The sequence below is a fragment of the Manduca sexta genome, chromosome 3, assembly GCF_014839805.1.
Source record: "Manduca sexta isolate Smith_Timp_Sample1 chromosome 3, JHU_Msex_v1.0, whole genome shotgun sequence".
Lineage (NCBI taxonomy): Eukaryota > Metazoa > Arthropoda > Insecta > Lepidoptera > Sphingidae > Manduca > Manduca sexta.
The window spans coordinates 6,078,029-6,096,923 of record NC_051117.1 but is presented as its reverse complement, the minus strand read 5'-3'; the positions used below and the strand labels follow the sequence as shown (position 1 = coordinate 6,096,923).

General features: G+C 34.5%; 1 protein-coding gene across 3 annotated transcripts in view; it reads left to right on the top strand.

Annotated features, from left to right (window-relative positions):
- The window catches only part of LOC115443819 (endothelin-converting enzyme homolog), a 51,193-nt gene that overhangs the window by 13,633 nt on the left and 18,665 nt on the right, over nt 1-18,895 (top strand). Inside the window, exon 2 of one of the 3 annotated variants that reach the window (XM_037439227.1) lies at nt 5,559-5,669. In XM_037439227.1, coding sequence (XP_037295124.1) covers nt 5,559-5,669 — 111 coding nt within the window. Of the gene's footprint in view, nt 1-5,558; nt 5,670-12,332; nt 12,932-16,385; nt 16,429-18,895 lie in introns of those variants that run through there. The other 2 variants (XM_037439224.1, XM_037439235.1) reach the window with 2 other exon arrangements.

Sequence of the window (18,895 nt, the reverse complement as noted above, 5' to 3'; positions counted from 1 at the left end):
GATATATGCGAATAAAAAAAATCGCATCCTATGTGCCTTTTCCTTAGTTCAATCATTAGACCACATACAGCATCAAGGTTATGCAAGAAATATTCAACATAAAAATATTTCATTTCCACAAGTCACAATTTTCCGTTTCATTTCCCTTGTTATAATTGAAAAGATCGAAGTTCCATTTCCTTTAAAAACTGGGTCGGCTGACATTGCTTTTGCCATGATCTAATAATAGTAAATGAAAAAGTGAGGTGCACTGGATGATGAGCTTTGAAGAGGCTATAGGATCAGCAATTCTGTACTCTAATTTGGTGATACTACTAAACAGATCACCTTTCTGATCGTTTCGTTTCCTTCTGTAAACGTTGTTAAGTATTTCAACACGCTGTAGACTTATCTACAGAATGGGTCGAGTCAACTTATTCCATTATATCACGCAAACCGACAAGAAGTGATGTAGAGTTAAACGGACTTCTGAAGTTCCAATTATTCTAATTCCCTTCTCTAGAGTTTCCATAATCATATTTCTTTCCTTTAAGGCAACTTATGATTCTTCTGTTATTGTAGTTGTGATGGTCAGCAGAGAGGGCTTAAAATCAGGTGATTCACCCACTACTTTTCTTACCTTTGTTGTATCAAAATCAATCAGGACAGTTTAAGTTACATTATACAATGAACAATCTGATGTATGTCATTCAGTAAATATAGCCTAATTTTCCCCCACAACCTACACACATATTTCTTTCTAATTGAACCGTAGTCTCGGCTGTAGTTTTTTCAGTTTGTTTATTGAACTAAACGTATTAATAGCATTGGAGTGTCTGTTACAAAATGAACTTTATAGTTCACCAATGGCGTTTACGATAGCATTAAACGTTTAAATGAACTCTTATTCGTTCTGGGAATTTTATGGGAATTGATGGTAAAATGTTTTGATATTTTGGCGGGGAGTTCACAATTTTGTAGCTTATTGTATAGGAATTAATGAACATATATATATTTAACTACTCACCAAGAGTAGTATCATAACAAGATATACTCCCAGAGTAATACGTTGTGTGGTTTAAAGTATTGTACAGTGCCTATAGCAAATAGATAAATAATGAAATATAAAGAAATGGTCCCTTTTTCATTACACAATACGAGTCTCGGCGCCTGAATGTTGAAACGAGCAAGAGGCTTACGACTGCCCAAAACTAGAGCAACAACACCCGAAGTTAGAATTGCATAGAATCATGGCAGGAATGTGTGGTTGGCAATCCCTTCATTGTCAATATTGTCCAATAATTCACCGCTAGTGAATTGATTTTTATATGGCCATGGAAAAGTGACCCTGTACCTGATAATAGTGGAGTGGCGTCCAGTATTGACTGACGAGAGATGATTATCCATCGTCAATTGACACAATTATGCCGGTCTGTTGGAAGTGGAAAAAGTTATTTATTCACGTTTAGTTTTCCCTCCATAAAAAGATATTAAATATATCGCGCAGCATATAAATAAATCAATATAGTTAATAGTCACTGATCTATTTTGATCATAGTATGTGAAAGATGTCACCTTGGCAGATTCCACGTAAGAACCCGTTCAAAGAGCAAGCGATAGACCCGGCCAGACATTTTTTTATGTATATAACATATACATAAATATGTATTATATATTTAGCACGCGTGTTTCTTGCTTTTCAAACTTGACACTGGCAAAATTGTTGATACGATACGGTTAATCACAAAAAAATGGATTGGACAAGCGGTAACATATTATAATACTATTAATTCTATGGAAAGGTAGACGCTTATCTGAAGAGATTGGTAAGCGCGCGTTAACATATGAACACCCCCATCAAAGTAGGTGTTCTCTTAGCGCCCCGTTTTATTACCGCTTCATATCTGAATTGTCTGGCGGGGTCTAAATATATAATGCTATTTAAAAATACATAGAATGTATTTACTTCTTTGTTATTTAGAACTTAGGCTACTACTACGAAGGGGGCTAAAGGTGTCAGAAAATGCAGTCTTTTCTGTTTTATATATCTCACATTTCTCTTTTTAAAATGTTATTTTATTATCTTTTTCTTGATAATTTATCATCATTCCGATCTATATTATATTCTATTCTTTGCTCTTATATTTCATAGACGCTATAAAGTTATTAATTTCTTTCATTCTTTCTAAAACATGTCTCTCGTTTGACTTATTTTAAACTAGTTACGTCGAACTTCACATTTTTAAATATGTAGGACATTAACAAGTCAACGGATATTTAATCTTTCATTAGAGGGAGCAATACATCATATAAATTGACTTGCGCGCCTCGCGTGGATTTTAATAAACGCAACAGATACGTATTTTCCTGTTTATATTGGTTTTAATAAGTGCTTCCGTCTGTTTACTGTGTATATACCGAAAATATTGGTGCTGTAATTTCCGCTTTTAAATTTAAAATTCGAGTACTGTAGACTGACCGTGTGGGCCGTACCGCGCCTTGGGTAACTGCGCAACGAGGGGCGGGGGTGGAACAGCCTGCTGCACTTTGCTATTGGTCATTTTGCCTTCGACGTTCGTGGCTGCAACACGTTTTATTTGTATCGGCTATGTGCCTGATATACATAGCATAAAATATCTAAAAATGAGTCATGCGTTATTTCATGATGTGAAAACAGTTCCTATTCTGGATTCCTGTTATTATAAAATTAAAATGAATATAAAATAAAAAGACATACTAAAATTTACCTATATTATATAATTTACTTTGATGATAACTAAAATTATTTATTTTCATATCAATAATTTTTTTAAAACATTGTAAACTTAATTCAATCACTATCTTAAGAACTATCCTGGCAGCATCGGCATTTTGTGAATTTGAATTTTGTTTTTCTTCCTCCCTCACTTCAGTCCTTACCTAGAGGAGGGTACAAAGCTCACAGTAAGACTATTAGTCCATTGAAAAGTTACATTTGGGGTTGCGTTTTTTAGAGGACGCAATTTTATTTTTTTGAAGTGTAGGGGGGGTCAGTCTAAAGCTAAAACCAAGTTTGTGGGGTCGCCACCCTTGTCCCACGGCCGCCATCTTGAAAATAGGGGTTAAAATGGTTTTTACGATGTATCTCTTAAACTATTTATCTGACAAAAAATATCTTTACATTTTTTGTTGCAAATTAAATTCTCTACAACTTTGGTTCAGTCACTTTTTGTCGTAGAACTATAAATAAAAAAGTTATAAGCGAAAATGTTAAGAAATTCAATGTTAAGCAATGTCCATTGCAACGTCATCAGAACGTGTGTTTATAAGGTTCATAATACTTTTTTTGTACTCTCATTAATACCCAAATACCCAAGGGACCATTAGGGAACAAAAGAACATCTGCCTGCTATTATTATTATTATTTCTAACCTCTCTTATTGTAAGAATAGTTGATAATAATGTGTTGAAGTTGTCGTTCAACTTATATCTTTTAGTTGCGCTGTGCTTTAAAAGACTTAAAAGTCAAAATGCTAATAAAAAAAAGTAGTTTAAAAGAATTTAAAAAAAAGTAGTTTAAAAGACTTTTAAAAGTCAAAATGCATATTAAAAAAATTAGTTTTCACTAAAGATAAAATCGTGTCTAAAATCATTCGAAATCGTGTTCACAATTAAAAACAGAATAAAATACGTCCGCACGTACAGAAATATGTTGCACAACTAAAATATATAAGTTAAACAACTTCAACACAATATTATCAGCTATTCTTACAATACGAGAGGTTAGAAATAATAATAATAATAGCAGGCAGATGTTCTTTTGTTCCCTAATGGTCCCTTGGGTATTTGGGTATTAATGAGAGTACAAAAAAAAGTATTATGAACCTTATAAACACACGTTCTGATGACGTTGCAATGGACATTGCTTAACATTGAATTTCTTAACATTTTCGCTTATAAATTTTTTCTTTATAGTTCTACGACAAAAAGTGACTGAACCAAAGTTGTAGAGAATTTAATTTGCAACAAAAAATGTTAATATATTTTTTTTGTCAGATAAATAGTTTAAGAGATACATCGTAAAAACCATTTCAACCCCTATTTTCAAGATGGCGGCCGTGGGACAGGGGTGGCGACCCCACAAACTTGGTTTTAGCTTTAGACTGACCCCCCCTACACTTCAAAAAAATAAAATTGCGTCCTCTAAAAAACGCAAGGTAAGGCCTAAAAAATGTAACATTTCAATGGACTATATAGCAAAAACGTTATCTAAATCATTGTTTTGTAATCTAAGCAAGTTTGTATGATGCTTACGTCTTACGTCATGTCGGAGCTTTGGAAATAAGGTTCGTTAAGGTAAAGATGAAGAAATAAGAAATAATTTGAATAAAATTAATTTTATTACTGAGAGAATAGACAGCCTTGGTGCAGGCGGTTAGCCCCAGGCAGCACTTGTAGGGGAGCGGCAAAACGCCTAAAATAAAACCTAAAACTTTACATCTTTTGTCGCATATAATGCCAGTTTAATGCGCGCGTGACACTTATTTTACCTTTTATTTTACTCTGCCGATGCTTTGATATAAAGTTTATAGTATAATATCTTAATTCCGATTTCGCCCTGCATAAAATGCATTAAATCGTTCATTTAATTCGTAAGCAAATTGACAGGCTACTGTTTTATTATATCTAGATTTCCTATGAAAAGCCAGTTCTAATAGAAACACAATTCCGTCTTTAAGGACATGTTGATTGAGTGAATCAAGGTTGATTGAAATGATTGGGTACATTTTCAATTTGCCTCAATGATACGCGAAGCAAATGCAGTAAAATCTGTATTATTAAACGTCATAACTGAATAATTTAATTTGATCAATGTTAATTCCATAAGATCTCTTTTTCCTGCTCGTACTAAAAGGTTTAGTAACACATGCTTTTACCAAACCATTAACCTATTGAAAAGTTTGCCAGTATACGTGGTCCCTTCTTCCTTCAATTCGGGGTCCTTCAAGCGGAACGTGAAAAAGCAATTAGGCAGGCCTACCTGTCTTGTTTGGAGATGTATTTATCCTTTACCAGTCGATTTCTTTTTTGCTGTGAGATTTTGTGGTATTATTGTGGATCATAATGTTCTACTGGATTTAAAAATGTCAATACACTAACATGATTTTCTACTTCAAAAATATACTATAACGTCTTCAAAATTGTAGATTAATGTAGTCTCTTGCTTTAAATATTCATTCACTAGTGGTAGGTCTCTCATATGTGCGAGCCTGCCTGGGTAAGTACCACCGCAATGTATATTTCTGCCGCTAAGGAACAGTGTGTAGTCACTGATCTGTTCCGGTTTGAAGATCAATGTAGTCAGTGTATCTACTGGACATAATAACACCTCATCTCTCAGGATGGCGAGCGTAGTGGAATATCAAACAATACTTTGTTATTCAAGGTGTTGATGGTTTTTTACTGTTTATGTGCGGTCGTCCGCTTACTATCAAGTGAACGGCAAGCTCGTCTCGTCATTCAAAGCAATAAAAAATATATAAATTGATAATAAGTGCATTTTAGGAGAAGACTTATCTAAGTTAAATATTTCATTCCAGATGGCTCGCTACAAGAAGACTGGTTTCATGGATGAGGATGCTGGAAGCGTTAGCTCCATCCAGCTCAACGAAGGTGTCCGCTCCGGGGGTACCCACATCAGGTACCATATGGTATGTACTAATTTTATTACCCGTTGCCCTGATAGTGACGACCTGTTCGAGATCAGAGTTATAGATAATGATCCTGCAATGCGACACACTTACGTGGAGGACAATACCGAATTTTGTTCCTTATTTATGGTGGATATTAGGACGGATACGATTAACCTACCACCACCAGTATTAAGAACATTAGAGGAAAATAAAGAGACTCACCAATGACTCCTTCTCTTCAACTGATAGTTAAGATGCTTAAGGGTATCGGTCATAATGAACTGTGAGGTAAACCTCTTGTTCGATTATTTATTCAATAAAAGATTGCAGGGCTCAATTTACTTTATTTACAAGGTATATTTCTCTTGACCTGATGTTTGTAAAGAAAACTTTGAGTTAATGAACGCATTAGTAATTTTTTTTATCACTTTAATTAAAGCCATTACCTAGCATGTAGTAACTGAGGTGGAACGAACGAGATGGAAGTATCGAGTTCATGAAAGGCTGTGATCAACTTTTCGATGAAAAAGACAACCGATTCATGACGAATGAGATGACCTTTTGGTGATGAAATACTTGAGCGATTTAAATGTTTTTCTAGCATTTCTTTTTATTCATTGTTAATTATAATCAACTCTTACTGATAAAGGAAAATAAAGTCAGGGAATAGGTATATCTTAGAATGTTCACAAGACAAGCGTGTTGGTTAAAAATTCCTGTCAATTAAACAGATCTATGTCAAACATTGAGATAGGATTTATTTTAAACTGCTGATAATTATAAACCTAATAAAATTGCCATAAAGGAGACATTTTAATACAAAATTACCTTCCAGTTTTCATTTATAAGTACCTGCAACAACTATCTATCTAGGTATTCGTAAAGTTTGAAACCAGGTCAGTCCAGTATGGCGGCCTATATGCATATTACTGGTTGAAGTGCGCTTCCAGCTTTAATTACCAGCTCATGTTCGCAAAAATGCATTTACGAGCATGGAGTCTTAGTAATTGAACCTCATTTCTTTTGCACATTAAAATTGAGGGAGTAGCTGGGGTTAAATTATTTATTTACTTAAAAATTGTAGTAAAGAATAATCTTTCAAACATTATTTTTAATCACTATAGTTGTTCTTATTGTAACAGATACAGGTTAATAGAAATATATTACCTAAAATTTTAAATTATTAATGACACTTTTTATGGCAGTAAGAAAATAAATAGAAATCCAGTAGCTAACATTTTAAATTATCGAGGCTCAAAATTTAAATAAAATATATAAGACTTCCGACAGAAGATGAATCATATTTAGATACCAATAGCTTTTAATTACAAAAAAAATAATGGGCTATGTAGAGAGGTGAGACATTATGAATTTGCAGTCAGAATTTGTGTCTATAAGTAAATGACAAAGCTACGAGTTAAATTTTTTATAAATCTTGCAATAAAAATATAGACACATCACGTAGTGAGTAACAAAATATACTAAGTAGATCAAACGCCAGGTTGATGTTCATCGATGAAAAAAATGTGCGTAAGAAACCATTGTTCTGAATAAGAAACGATTATTTAATGAAAGACAATTCGATATAGTAGACTATAAAATTATAAACTAATCGACGCTAGAAATCCAGAACTATGAATCAAAGTACCTAGTTTTTGACATTACCTTTTAAGGGAATAAATTTGTTTTTTTTTTTCTTTTGTCAAATATGTGTTAACGTCAGCAGACAACGCTATTTTTGGTAATTAAAACCTAGAACTATATTTAGAGTATTTATATTCATACAACTAGCTTCCGCCCGCAGCTTCGCCCGCGTGGATTTCGGGTTTCAAAAATGGAGAAGGTGCTCAATTTGTCGGGATGTTTTTTTAATTTATGGTGGTATGCAGGTGGTCCGATTGTCCGGTCAGGGTCTGATCATGGGATCCTGGTGAAATCGAAGGAACTTTTAACCATTATGGTTGCACACGAAATGACGGAAGCTTAAAAAATGGAGTAACTTCTCCCGTTTTCCCAACATTTTCCATCACTGCTATGCTCCTATTAATTGTAGCGTGATGAAAAGTATACTATAACCAGCTCAGGAGTATGAAAAATAATTGTACCAAGTTAAGTTAAAATCCGTCGAGTAGTTTTTGTTTCTATAACGGTTATACAGACAGACAGACAAAAATTTTACTAATTGTATTTTTGGCATCAGTATCGATCCCTAATCACCCCCAGTTATTTTGGAAATATATTTCATGTACAGAATTGACCTCTCTACAGATTTATTATAAGTATAGATATGCAAAAGTAGCTCAAAAATTGTCCATAACGAAAACATGCATTTTAAAGTAAAACAAAAGAAATAATATCGTGAAGCCAACCAAATAACTAATGATATATTAAATTTTGTGACTGTTCAATTTAGTCGGGTCCACGATATCACTTTTGTTGAGTTTCAGAACGCGATATTACATTATTATATTCTGTGCTCCAACGCACACTGCTTTGATGTTAGGAACACACCTACATTGCTTAGACAACAGTGAACTTTATACAATAGCAATAAAGCTCAAATTGACTCTACGTATTAGTTAGAAAACGTTTGTATGGGAAATAGAAAAATGCTGTTTTGAGGATTTTCTCGGCAATTATTCGAATTTTTCTCACCTTTTAAACCTTCCCTAGACCTCCACGAATAATTCAAGACCAAGATAAGATAAATCCGTTCAGCCGTTCTCGAGTTTTAGCGAGACTAACGAACAGCAATTCATTTTTATATATATAGATAATGTAATGTGTCACAATTTTTTTATTAATTTACAGTTACCAGAATTATTGTTTTATTTTAAGCCTCAAACTAAGGTCTAAAGCGGGAACAAAACTAATCTCCAGAACAATAAGCCATTGATGACTCGTTGGAACAGATGGGACAAAGGGATTATTTCCTGCATGCGCCTGCAGCCGACTGATACTCAATTCAGTCCGACGGCTTCACTGTGATTCATTTAGGCGTTACTCGTATTGCAATAGTATAAACTATTTTATATATTTGATAGATTTTCGGACTACGTGGACTATTATCTACAATAATTAGATTGTCTTGGCCGAGATGACGCCGCTGTTTTCTAATTCGGTATTACCTTATGCATAGTTTTGCTATTAGTTATTGTGACGTAATAGGCGAGTAGCTTGTTCGTGTTGGCGATAAATTGAAAAATGTAGCGCACTGTCTGGACATGTGCCCGAACACTATAAGGGATGAAATTTTTAAAATCCTTATTGTTTATATGCATACACTCAGAGGCGCAACTAGTACACCTATATTTCACCGTGTTTATTCCGTCCCATCATAGCGTGTGAGCCTATCGCCTTATCGGGCACAAATTCCAGACTTCGTACTCATACTGAGTAGAAAATTCCAACTTTACTTTGTCCGCCTCGGGGATCGCACCCAAGACTTCTGCAATACAATCGTACTTTAAAATAACTACGCCATATTACATAAAGAACTGGAGTAGATCATTTGTTGTTACAAAACTAATAATAATAAATATCAGCCTCGAAAATTCCCAATAGAGAATTTCTCAGATATGCAGTTTTCCTCACGATGTTTTCCTTCACCGTTAAAGCAGGCGATAATTCACATAGAATACACACATATTTTTTTAGAAAACTCAGAGGTGTGTGCCCTTGGGATTTAAACCTACGGACATTCGTCTCGGTAGTCCGTTCCACACCCAACTAGGCTATCGCCGCTTATAAAACGTTTCAAAAATATAAGCTTAAACTGTGCTTTGGCTGTTATAAGAATTTTATTAATCAAAATAAAAAGAATTAAAACACCAAACACTCATCCACTGCATATTATGTCTCCGTTATCTTCTTGGATGACATCTTGTTGCGTACAAAATGGCTTCATTGTACACTATTCATATGGTTATTAAGACGCCATTTTTGAAGCCAATGTTCATTATAACTACTAGGAACATGTTATATTTTTAAAACGTTACGGTGACCTTAATATGAACGTTAACTTGTTTGATATTAACATTAGTTAAAAATGGTCAAATCAGAGAATGAATAATAGCTAGAAAAAATTCGTATATTTTTACTGATTTGTTAAATTAGAGGAATGAACAATTATTTTACATTTTATTTTCTTTATCGATTTTTATTATATGGTTGAAGAATTTATTAGAAGTGTTTATTTCTTGTTCACTAAGAAACTTATTTGCCGCTGTTAAAAAGTATAGTCCAACCAAACACACATATACAAACTTTTAAAACCCGTGCGGCTGCAAAGATTGAGGTCAAGCGGCGAGATAGATAATATATTTCTGAAGACAATATACTATCGATCCCATATATAATGTACTGAATTATACCTGAAAATTGATTATACCTTAACAACTAAGTCTCATAATATTATTTATTTTACGCTTTATCTACTGTTTACAAAATTAAGGTCAGGGAGCCCTATTCCATCTATAGGAGCGAAACCGTCTTTTTGCAATTATGGGCGTTCTATTTGAGGGATAGCTTTGATAGCTGTATAAGTAAGAGAGTCAATAAATCTCTTATTTACCTATCGGCAATCAAAGCTGTCCTTCGATTAGAACGACCGGAATTGCAAAAAGACGGATATAACCCCGAAGACGGAGTATTCAGTATCCACTAATCTTACAACTTTGTTCATGGGGAAACTTGTATTAATATTGTATTAAAATTGTCAAAAAAATACTATGAATGCATTGTAAATAATTATGGATACATAACATACATAACATCATGCATTTTATCCCCGAAGGGGTATGCAGAGGCGCAACTAGGGCACCCACTTTTCGCCAAGTATGTTCCGTCCCATGATGTGATAGGGGGCGAGCCTATCGCCATATCGGGCACAAATTCCAGACTCCGGGTTGATACTGAGCAGAAAAACCCAAATATCACTTTGCCCGACCCGGGATTCGAACCCAGGACCTCAGAGAGCTGTTGTACCGGATATGCAATACAACTACGCCACCGAGGCAGTCGCAATTTGCAATTATGGATTATACTCTAAAACCCTTCTACGTAGTTATGACGCTTCCTCTCCCCACTCAACACCCACCACTGTTACATAATCTTAACCTGCCGAAACACGTATTTGCTAGGAAAAATCAAATTGACACGCAAACGTTTGCTATAGTAATAAAATGGACAGACAGACGCTTCGTTCCGATCCTATTAGCGCTGATTATTTGTACAACGCTTTAGTGTATCGACAAAACGTTATTGTCTCATAGGTACATTTCCATACTTTTAATTACAGAGGAATGTATGGGACCTACATCGTCAGTAAGACAATCCCTTACCTATGTGGTAGCCCACCGGCCTAGCCTTTAGCCTAGCCTTTTTAAAAAGTCTTTAGCCTAGCGGTTGAAAACTTTTGTTTACCGCTGGCGCATAAAGAGGGTGTCTGTATATCTGATGGTAGCATCGTAGCTCTCAAACGATGGAGCTATTTGGATGCGGTTTTTTTTTGTTTGAATTCTGATGTGATTGAGATACAGGCGTTTGTAGATCAGCTCATTTCCTATTTGCACAAATCTGATTAATTTGAATTTTGGTGTTTGTCCCTTCTGTGGTATTTTTAAGTTATGGGAACCTTGAGCTGATGCTGCAGCATCAAGTAGTCTGTGGGGTATTTGCGGGATCATTAGCAATTTATAGCAGATAATATAGCGTGTTTGGATCTATAGTTACTACGAATAGGTGTAAGATAGATGATGATCGAGGCCCACAGTAAGAAAAATAGTAATTTAAAAAGGTTATAATAAAACGAAGTAAAGAAGTACTTTCATCCCCACAGTTTCCAAGTACTTCTGATAAAGTTAAAGGACAATCAAACATATTATAAATTTTACTTTTTTAAGGTTTCTGTCTGGGGTTATATTTTTTTATATTTTCAGCATCTAATGGATATGGCTTAGTCTAACGTCAGCCAACTTATCTACCATCCCGTTTTAGGAGATTCAGTCCCTGATAAATCGTGCTACAAAGCCTGTATCCTCAATTCTGACGTGGGAATCGAACTCACTATCTTCTATGTGAAGTTTCTGCACGTTTGCGATGCCTTAACCAGACAATATTCTCTAGAGACAAACCTCAAGACTTATCACATCTAATACACTTACTACAGCATCCAGCGAATTAGATTAGTGCGTGAAATCAATTTAGAAGGCGGTTACTCCAGATAGCAACACGCGATGATGGATTTACACTCAGATAGTAATTGGAGTACATTCTTTAAAGAAGGTCATGAGTGTATTGAGGTTTTTAGAGAGATAAAGCCCTGTTATTATTTTTCATAGACCGGCAAACGAGGAAGTGTGTGTAATTGATCTTCTTCGTCCATAAATAACGTAATAAATCCTGAACACAAGAAGAATATGGATGAGTTGCCGGCGTTATGGGAAAGGAATATGAAATAATTTGGGCCTCTAGTAATTTTAATTACCATACGGAACGCAACATTGTCACTTTATGTTGGTTTTCTGAAAGGTAGTGTAACTGTTGCAGTCAAGCTGGCCCATGTTAGCTGTGTACAATTCAAAAGCGAGACTACCACTTTTAAGAAAAACCTATATCTCTAAAAAAACCACTGTTAGCAAACTTCATAAAATCATGATAACGCAAACATAAACTTGATCTTGAAAACAGAGGCGGTGCGCACGCGCAGACAGATCACCGCGGCGCTGCACGACGCACGCGCATTAGTGAAACAAAATGTTTTCAAATCGGTCAAGTTTACGACGGAAATAAACAGTGGACTAGTTCAAGCGACTAAATGTTCTAAGGTTCATTTCTGAGGGTTTAAAATTGATAAAACAAACACACTTTTGGACAAAGAAGACGTAATATTTGAAGATCGACAGGGATTTGAAGATTAACACTCGTATCATATCTACAACGATTAGTGTGAAAAGTAATACATCAAAAATAGCAAAATTAAAAAAATGGCATCGCCACCTGATACTCCTACGGAACTGTCAACACCATCAGTGACCCTGGAAAGTTCCCCAGAATCCTCTCCGGGACCTGAAGTGGTGAACAAATTCAACTGGCTGAAGCAAGTCCATGCAAATAGAAGAAACCCATTCGTGAAGCCCCGACCTTCACTAACCAGAGAGAGTTCTGCAGCAGATCTGTATTCCAGGGAAAATTCTAGCAATGACTTCTTCCAGAATTCCAGAGTGAATTTGTTTGAAACTTCGCCTCGGCCTGAAGCCACTTCCAATTCGTATAAGAAGGTAAAGTTATTAGCATTTCGACTATATTACTCAGGTTGACTGTAATATCAAAATAAGTTCAACTATTATTCTTCAGGAGTTAGTAAAGCTTCTTTGGGCAAGCGGTAGGATATATCTCTAAGTTCTGAGAAGTCCTAAATTCAATTTCGAAGTCTGTCAAGAATTTGGATGCTTGTAACACGACTGGCTTAAGATTTAATCTCCCAGATAGGGTTCCTAGTTTTTTAACAGACCGCTTTGCAAATTATTTTATTAAAGCCTTAGAAGATTTTATAATGGATATTTGGTAACGATTTGATACCCAAGAAATGTCTTTAAATACTGAAATTATTTGGCCATTTTAACGCTTAATTTATTTTGTTAATGGGCGTTTGACATGACGTATAATGTGACCTAATTAATGAAAATTACGCTGTTTATTTTAACAGCCATATATACAAACTAATTAGTGTACTAAAAGTTATGAACTGTAATGCAAAAAGAATATATTACGTTATACTACTGAATAATATTGAAATATATTTTATTACTAACGTAGACATAGCAAAGTAACTAAAGAAATAGTTATCAATAAAAAATAGACCACAAGAAAAGACTGCTAAGATTTTTATTCAAGTACATGAAATATGAAACAGGTACATTTGCAAATCATTCTCCGTAACTATAATCAGTATATAGGTAAAGTAATAACAAAAAAAATTGACGTCAACTATCTACGTATTTGATTTTAATTATTCATAACCTCATATTCAAATACATAATTAAACTTATTTAGCATTGCCTATAAGACATTATACAATCGTATCACGTAACACTAAAAACGAAGGAACTGATTGCAGGTATACAAAGTCAAGGATTTCAAATCATTGTGATTTTATTTATGTGCTTAGGATAGGAATTCTTAGTCTATAAATACTAAAACATGGTGTTAGACTACCAATATCTTCCAGGCTCAAGTGGTTTAATAAGTGATTGTCAATATCTATATATCTAGACATTCCGGTAACAGAAATACTAACTAGAACTTTAGATTACAAAATACTGCATCGCACTGCAATGCGACAGTCAAGCTGAGATATTAGATGTTAAACTTCTCCCAGTAACTCAACTCCCTCGAAAGATCCATCATTTAACCAGGATACATTCTGCTTGATTTTAAATAATACACAGCACTGATAGATAAAATCTCGCATACAAGAGAGCTAGTTAGTAGATCTACATCTTGTAGAATCAATTTGCATCAAGGGGGATTTTCCAGGGTCAACAGAGAACTATTTAAGTGTTAATTGCGTCTCAGAAGTTTTTAGTTGTACAAATTGAAATGAATCAGTTCAGAAAAGTTAAATTGAAACACTTGATTACGGTTGAATTGGTCGCGATCTAGTTTCTATATTTCTGTAGTTGGAAACTCAAAACTCGGACGCTAACTTTGTAATAGGAATTCCATTTGAACAAGAAGCCTTGTTTATTTAGTTTCAAAATTTAATCTAAATTTTATATGTCATCCGTTTGGTTTATCGTCTGAAATAAATTTAATTTCTTGGTATTTAAATATTCAATATAGGTCTGTTGTATGATAATGCCGTTGGTAATTTATTTCTGCCATCCAGCAACAGTGTGGAAGCATTTTGTGTTCAGATTTAAAAGACATTGGAACTAGTAAAATTACTAGATTTAGGAAACCATCTAATGTCTCAGGGCTACGAATGCAGTGCAGTATCAAATAGAAACTTATTATTCTCTAACGACTGCACATCCTGGCTTGATGGTCTGATTCTTATGTTATAAATATTCTATTAAAAGATTATCACTTAGATTTTTACAAGATTTACAAAATATATGACCGTTTAATGTCCCATCTGAACTCAGAAAAATAAACACAATCATTTTCACTCGATAGTGTATCATGCCAAGTTTTATATCACAAGTAACTAATCAAGACAGTCTTGTTTCTAAGTGACGTACCAATTTAGTCATTGCGCTTACGGATGCCAAGCATTGTATGGTATTTTTAGACAATTACAGTCCAGTCTACTTCAGAGTGATGGATAGACTTTATAAACTGGATATTGTAGTTAGAAGTGTTATATCTTATGACTGGGAACAGGTATATTAAGAGATTCGGGCGCTCCATTCACCATCGCCGGCCTGATGCAAATTGGTAGACAGACATACCTTCGAAATTCTTATGTCTAAGTTTCCTTATGTTTTCCTAAACTTATAACCTCAAATATTGGACAAGTGTAGAAAAGACCGTATCCTAACTTTATAAATAATGTCAGTTTGTTTCACTAGCTTTTGGTAGAGGCTAAGTCCGATATATTTCCTTGAATAAAATCTTGTTATCTATGGATCTAAGTCTAATCTAAGATCTAGGAAGTTAAGTTAAAATCTTGTTATCTATGGATAACAAGATTTTAACTTAACTTCCTAATGGAATTTGCCTTCAACACATCTTAATACAGTCTAATGTCTCAACTATTCCAAACATTGTCTAAAAGCCGTGTACAATGTACGTGTTCAGAAAATGGGGCGTGCGTCAATGGCGCCACAATATAGATAACGTCCATCTGTTCCCTATTACGCTTAATGCGATGCTCAGTACTTGTCGGACTGTCGGATTAATGTCCACACGTTCCCAGAAGAAATCCAAAACAGATGTCACATCTCTTTTGTCCTTTTCCCTGACTGCAGTTTTGACTAGGACTAATCTGGATTATAGGTCGCGTTATTGAAATTCGTTCTTAGTGCAGTCAGTACACAGTCTGATTTAATTTGATGCGTAATAACATGTTCATAAAATAATGGTCGCTATTTACTTATCACAATATAGGTATGTGTTACAATGTAGATTGCTATTTGCTATTAACAATATACAAAGCATATGTACTTTTGATGCCATTTTTTTTGTCAAAAAGGCAATATTTTATGTCATGAATCAAAATACGATTTGAAGATAAAACGAAATCATAAAAACTTGCGTTTACTTAAAAAACGTTAATAAATATTAACTTAAAATTTAAGTTGTGGGCATTTATAGTCAATTCCAATTTTGTCAAACTGACACTGGATAATGAGCTGGTTGTGAAACAGTTTCAGGAATTGGTTAAAGTGACCCTACTACACCTGAGAGTGGGGTAATGAGAGATGATTACCTCTCGACAGTCGACACAATTATGCCGGCCTGTCGGATATGCACGGGCTGATACCGGAAAGCGACCCACTTACATGGGCCTCTATGGCGGGTTTTAACACTGTTTTAACTGTGATCGCTATCCTGGTGGATATAAAATGTATCCTACCCCATTCCATCGCACAATTCTACCGCAAATATCTAGTACCATCCAAGAAATCATACAATAGTACTAAAATAGCTCAACAATGGCCAGTTAGGTGCTCAATGAGTTTAAAATTGATGTGCTATAACGATACCGCACGATAGTCACTCCGCACTAGTCAAGTGGTGTCGTGCTTTTGATTTACTTGTATTCATGAAGGTATTTTTAATAATTTTGTTCTTGTACTTTTTACTGTATCCTTTTTATTTGTACTTCGACTTGTACTTTTATTGCATTAGGTTTTTCAATTGGTTAGTACTCTCGTCTAGGAATTTCACTTACCATAAAATTTTGTAATTTCATTTATCTACCATGATGTGAGTATTCCGAAACTGGTTTTGCTATGTACCTTTCCAGTCTATTTTATCTATTTAAAATCCTTATAGTTTTTCTTTCCATTAAAATTAACAACGTAACTACACTTTTATCTACTAACAATGTGGCCCTGTAGTTTGTGCGAAATAAATTTGTTACGAGATTTAGCTTCACTCTGTATAATAACACTACTTTACAAAATTTCGCAACAGAGTAACTGCATTTACTTTCTGTCTAGTTAAACATTACTGATAACGAATATAATCACCAAAAGTCTCCTACACGTCAGGTTTTTTTTTTTTTTATAAATGTAAACGTATGGTATACGCCCAAATTAAGTACGATTCGAACCATTTTAATTTCTTATTGAGGGTAGATACTAAAATAAATGTCCATAATCGTTTATTACGATTGTCACTTGTCATTTAACTCTTTTCCGTGAGCTGTTCTCGGTGAATTCGAGTAGCTTTTTACTTTTTTTTAGTTCAAAATGGCTAAAATCGCTAAACGTACTTGTGTTAATTCTGCAGATTCATTTTGTTTTATATGTGGCTCGTTTACAACTTCTACACAAAGAAGAGTAATCAGTGAAAATGTTAAGATGTTATACGAGAGTTATTTTGGTTTTACTATCGGTCACCAAGACAAAGAATGGGCACCTCACCGATGTTGTGTTACGTGTATTGCAAATTTAAGTAACTGGATGAATGGAAAGCGTTCTTCAATGCCATTTGCTGTCCCAATGATCTGGCGTGAGCCTACTAGCCATGATGTGGACTGTTACTTCTGCTTAACAAATGTCGTGGGCTTTTCAAGAAAAAACAAAGGTAACATTGTTTATCCCGACACTTCTTCAGCTACAAGACCGCTTCCACATAGCGAAGAGTTACCGATACCAGTTCCTCCAGTGGCAATGGAAATCGTTTCCGAGGCATCTTTAGATACAGCTTCATCGTTTGTTCCATCTTATGATGATAGAAGTAGAGAACCCCATTTGATAGAACAGCCTGAACTAAACGACTTAGTCCGCGTTAAACTTGGACTCGTTAAAAATTTTGTAAAAGCTCTCAATAAGGAAGGCCCGGCTTTTCAATATTTAAAAACAATTTTTCCAAAACTAAGCGACGCCAAATTAAAGGAAGGCATTTTTGTGGGCCCACAAATACGCAAACTTATGAAAGATACAGATTTTGAAAAAAAAACTCAACGACATTGAATTAAATGCTTGGAACTCACTGAAATGTATCATTAGGCAATTTTTGGGAAACATAAAATCAGAAAATTATGAACAAATCGTTACAGACTTATTAAAAAATTACCAAAAAATGGGCTGCAGAATGTCGTTAAAAATCCATTTCCTGCATTCTCATTTGGATTTTTTCCCGCAAAACTTAGGAGCTGTGAGTGATGAACAGGGGGAAAGGTTCCATCAGGACATCATTACTATGGAACAACGATACCAAGGTCGATGGGATCCAGGGATGTTGGGAGATCATTGTTGGTTCCTCATGAGAGAAACTGACCTTGATTATAAAAGAAAATCGCCATACGCAAAGAAAAAATCCACCTGATTCTTTGGTTTTGGCTTTTTACTATAGATTTGGTCAGGTTTATTGTAATTAATTAAAAAAATATTTGTAATTAATTATTTTTTTTAATTTTTACATTACCAAACCACAAAATAGCCCTGAAAATAGTAAAAAAAAGAATGTACATTAACAGAAAATCCTGGCGTGATGGAAAAATTTGGGCATCAGATTTGGCTTTAGCGATATCGGTTTAACCAGAATTTAGTACTCAGCTTTATGTTGCGCTCCATACCCATTTTTTTGTAGAGTAGTGTAATTAATAACCTTATAGTATTTATTAAAAATTTCGTCGTATTAAATTTTAAAGGCCGAAATATCCATGCATATTAATTATTTTTACGTTTTTCTTTCAACTGCGAGAACTAATCACTAACTAGACGTGAATTTAAATTCTTTACTTGTCAATACTTGTTTAGTTACCCAGATTAAAGGTGAAACAAAATGTATGAAAAATGGACCTTAAGCTATAACCTTAATACGTAAAGACAAAACTGTATAAGTGGTGAATGTAAGTACATTGCCCCTACTTTTTAAGTACATACATTGTGCGCATAAAGGACTGTTAGATTTAGAATGATTTAAGTTCATAATACAGAGAAGTAGTGCAGAAAACAATCAAATTTATGTATAACTAGCTTTTGCTCACGGTTTCGCCCATGTGAAGGTGTTTTCCGGGATCATTTTTTTCCGACTTACTTGATATATATCGTTATATTATGACC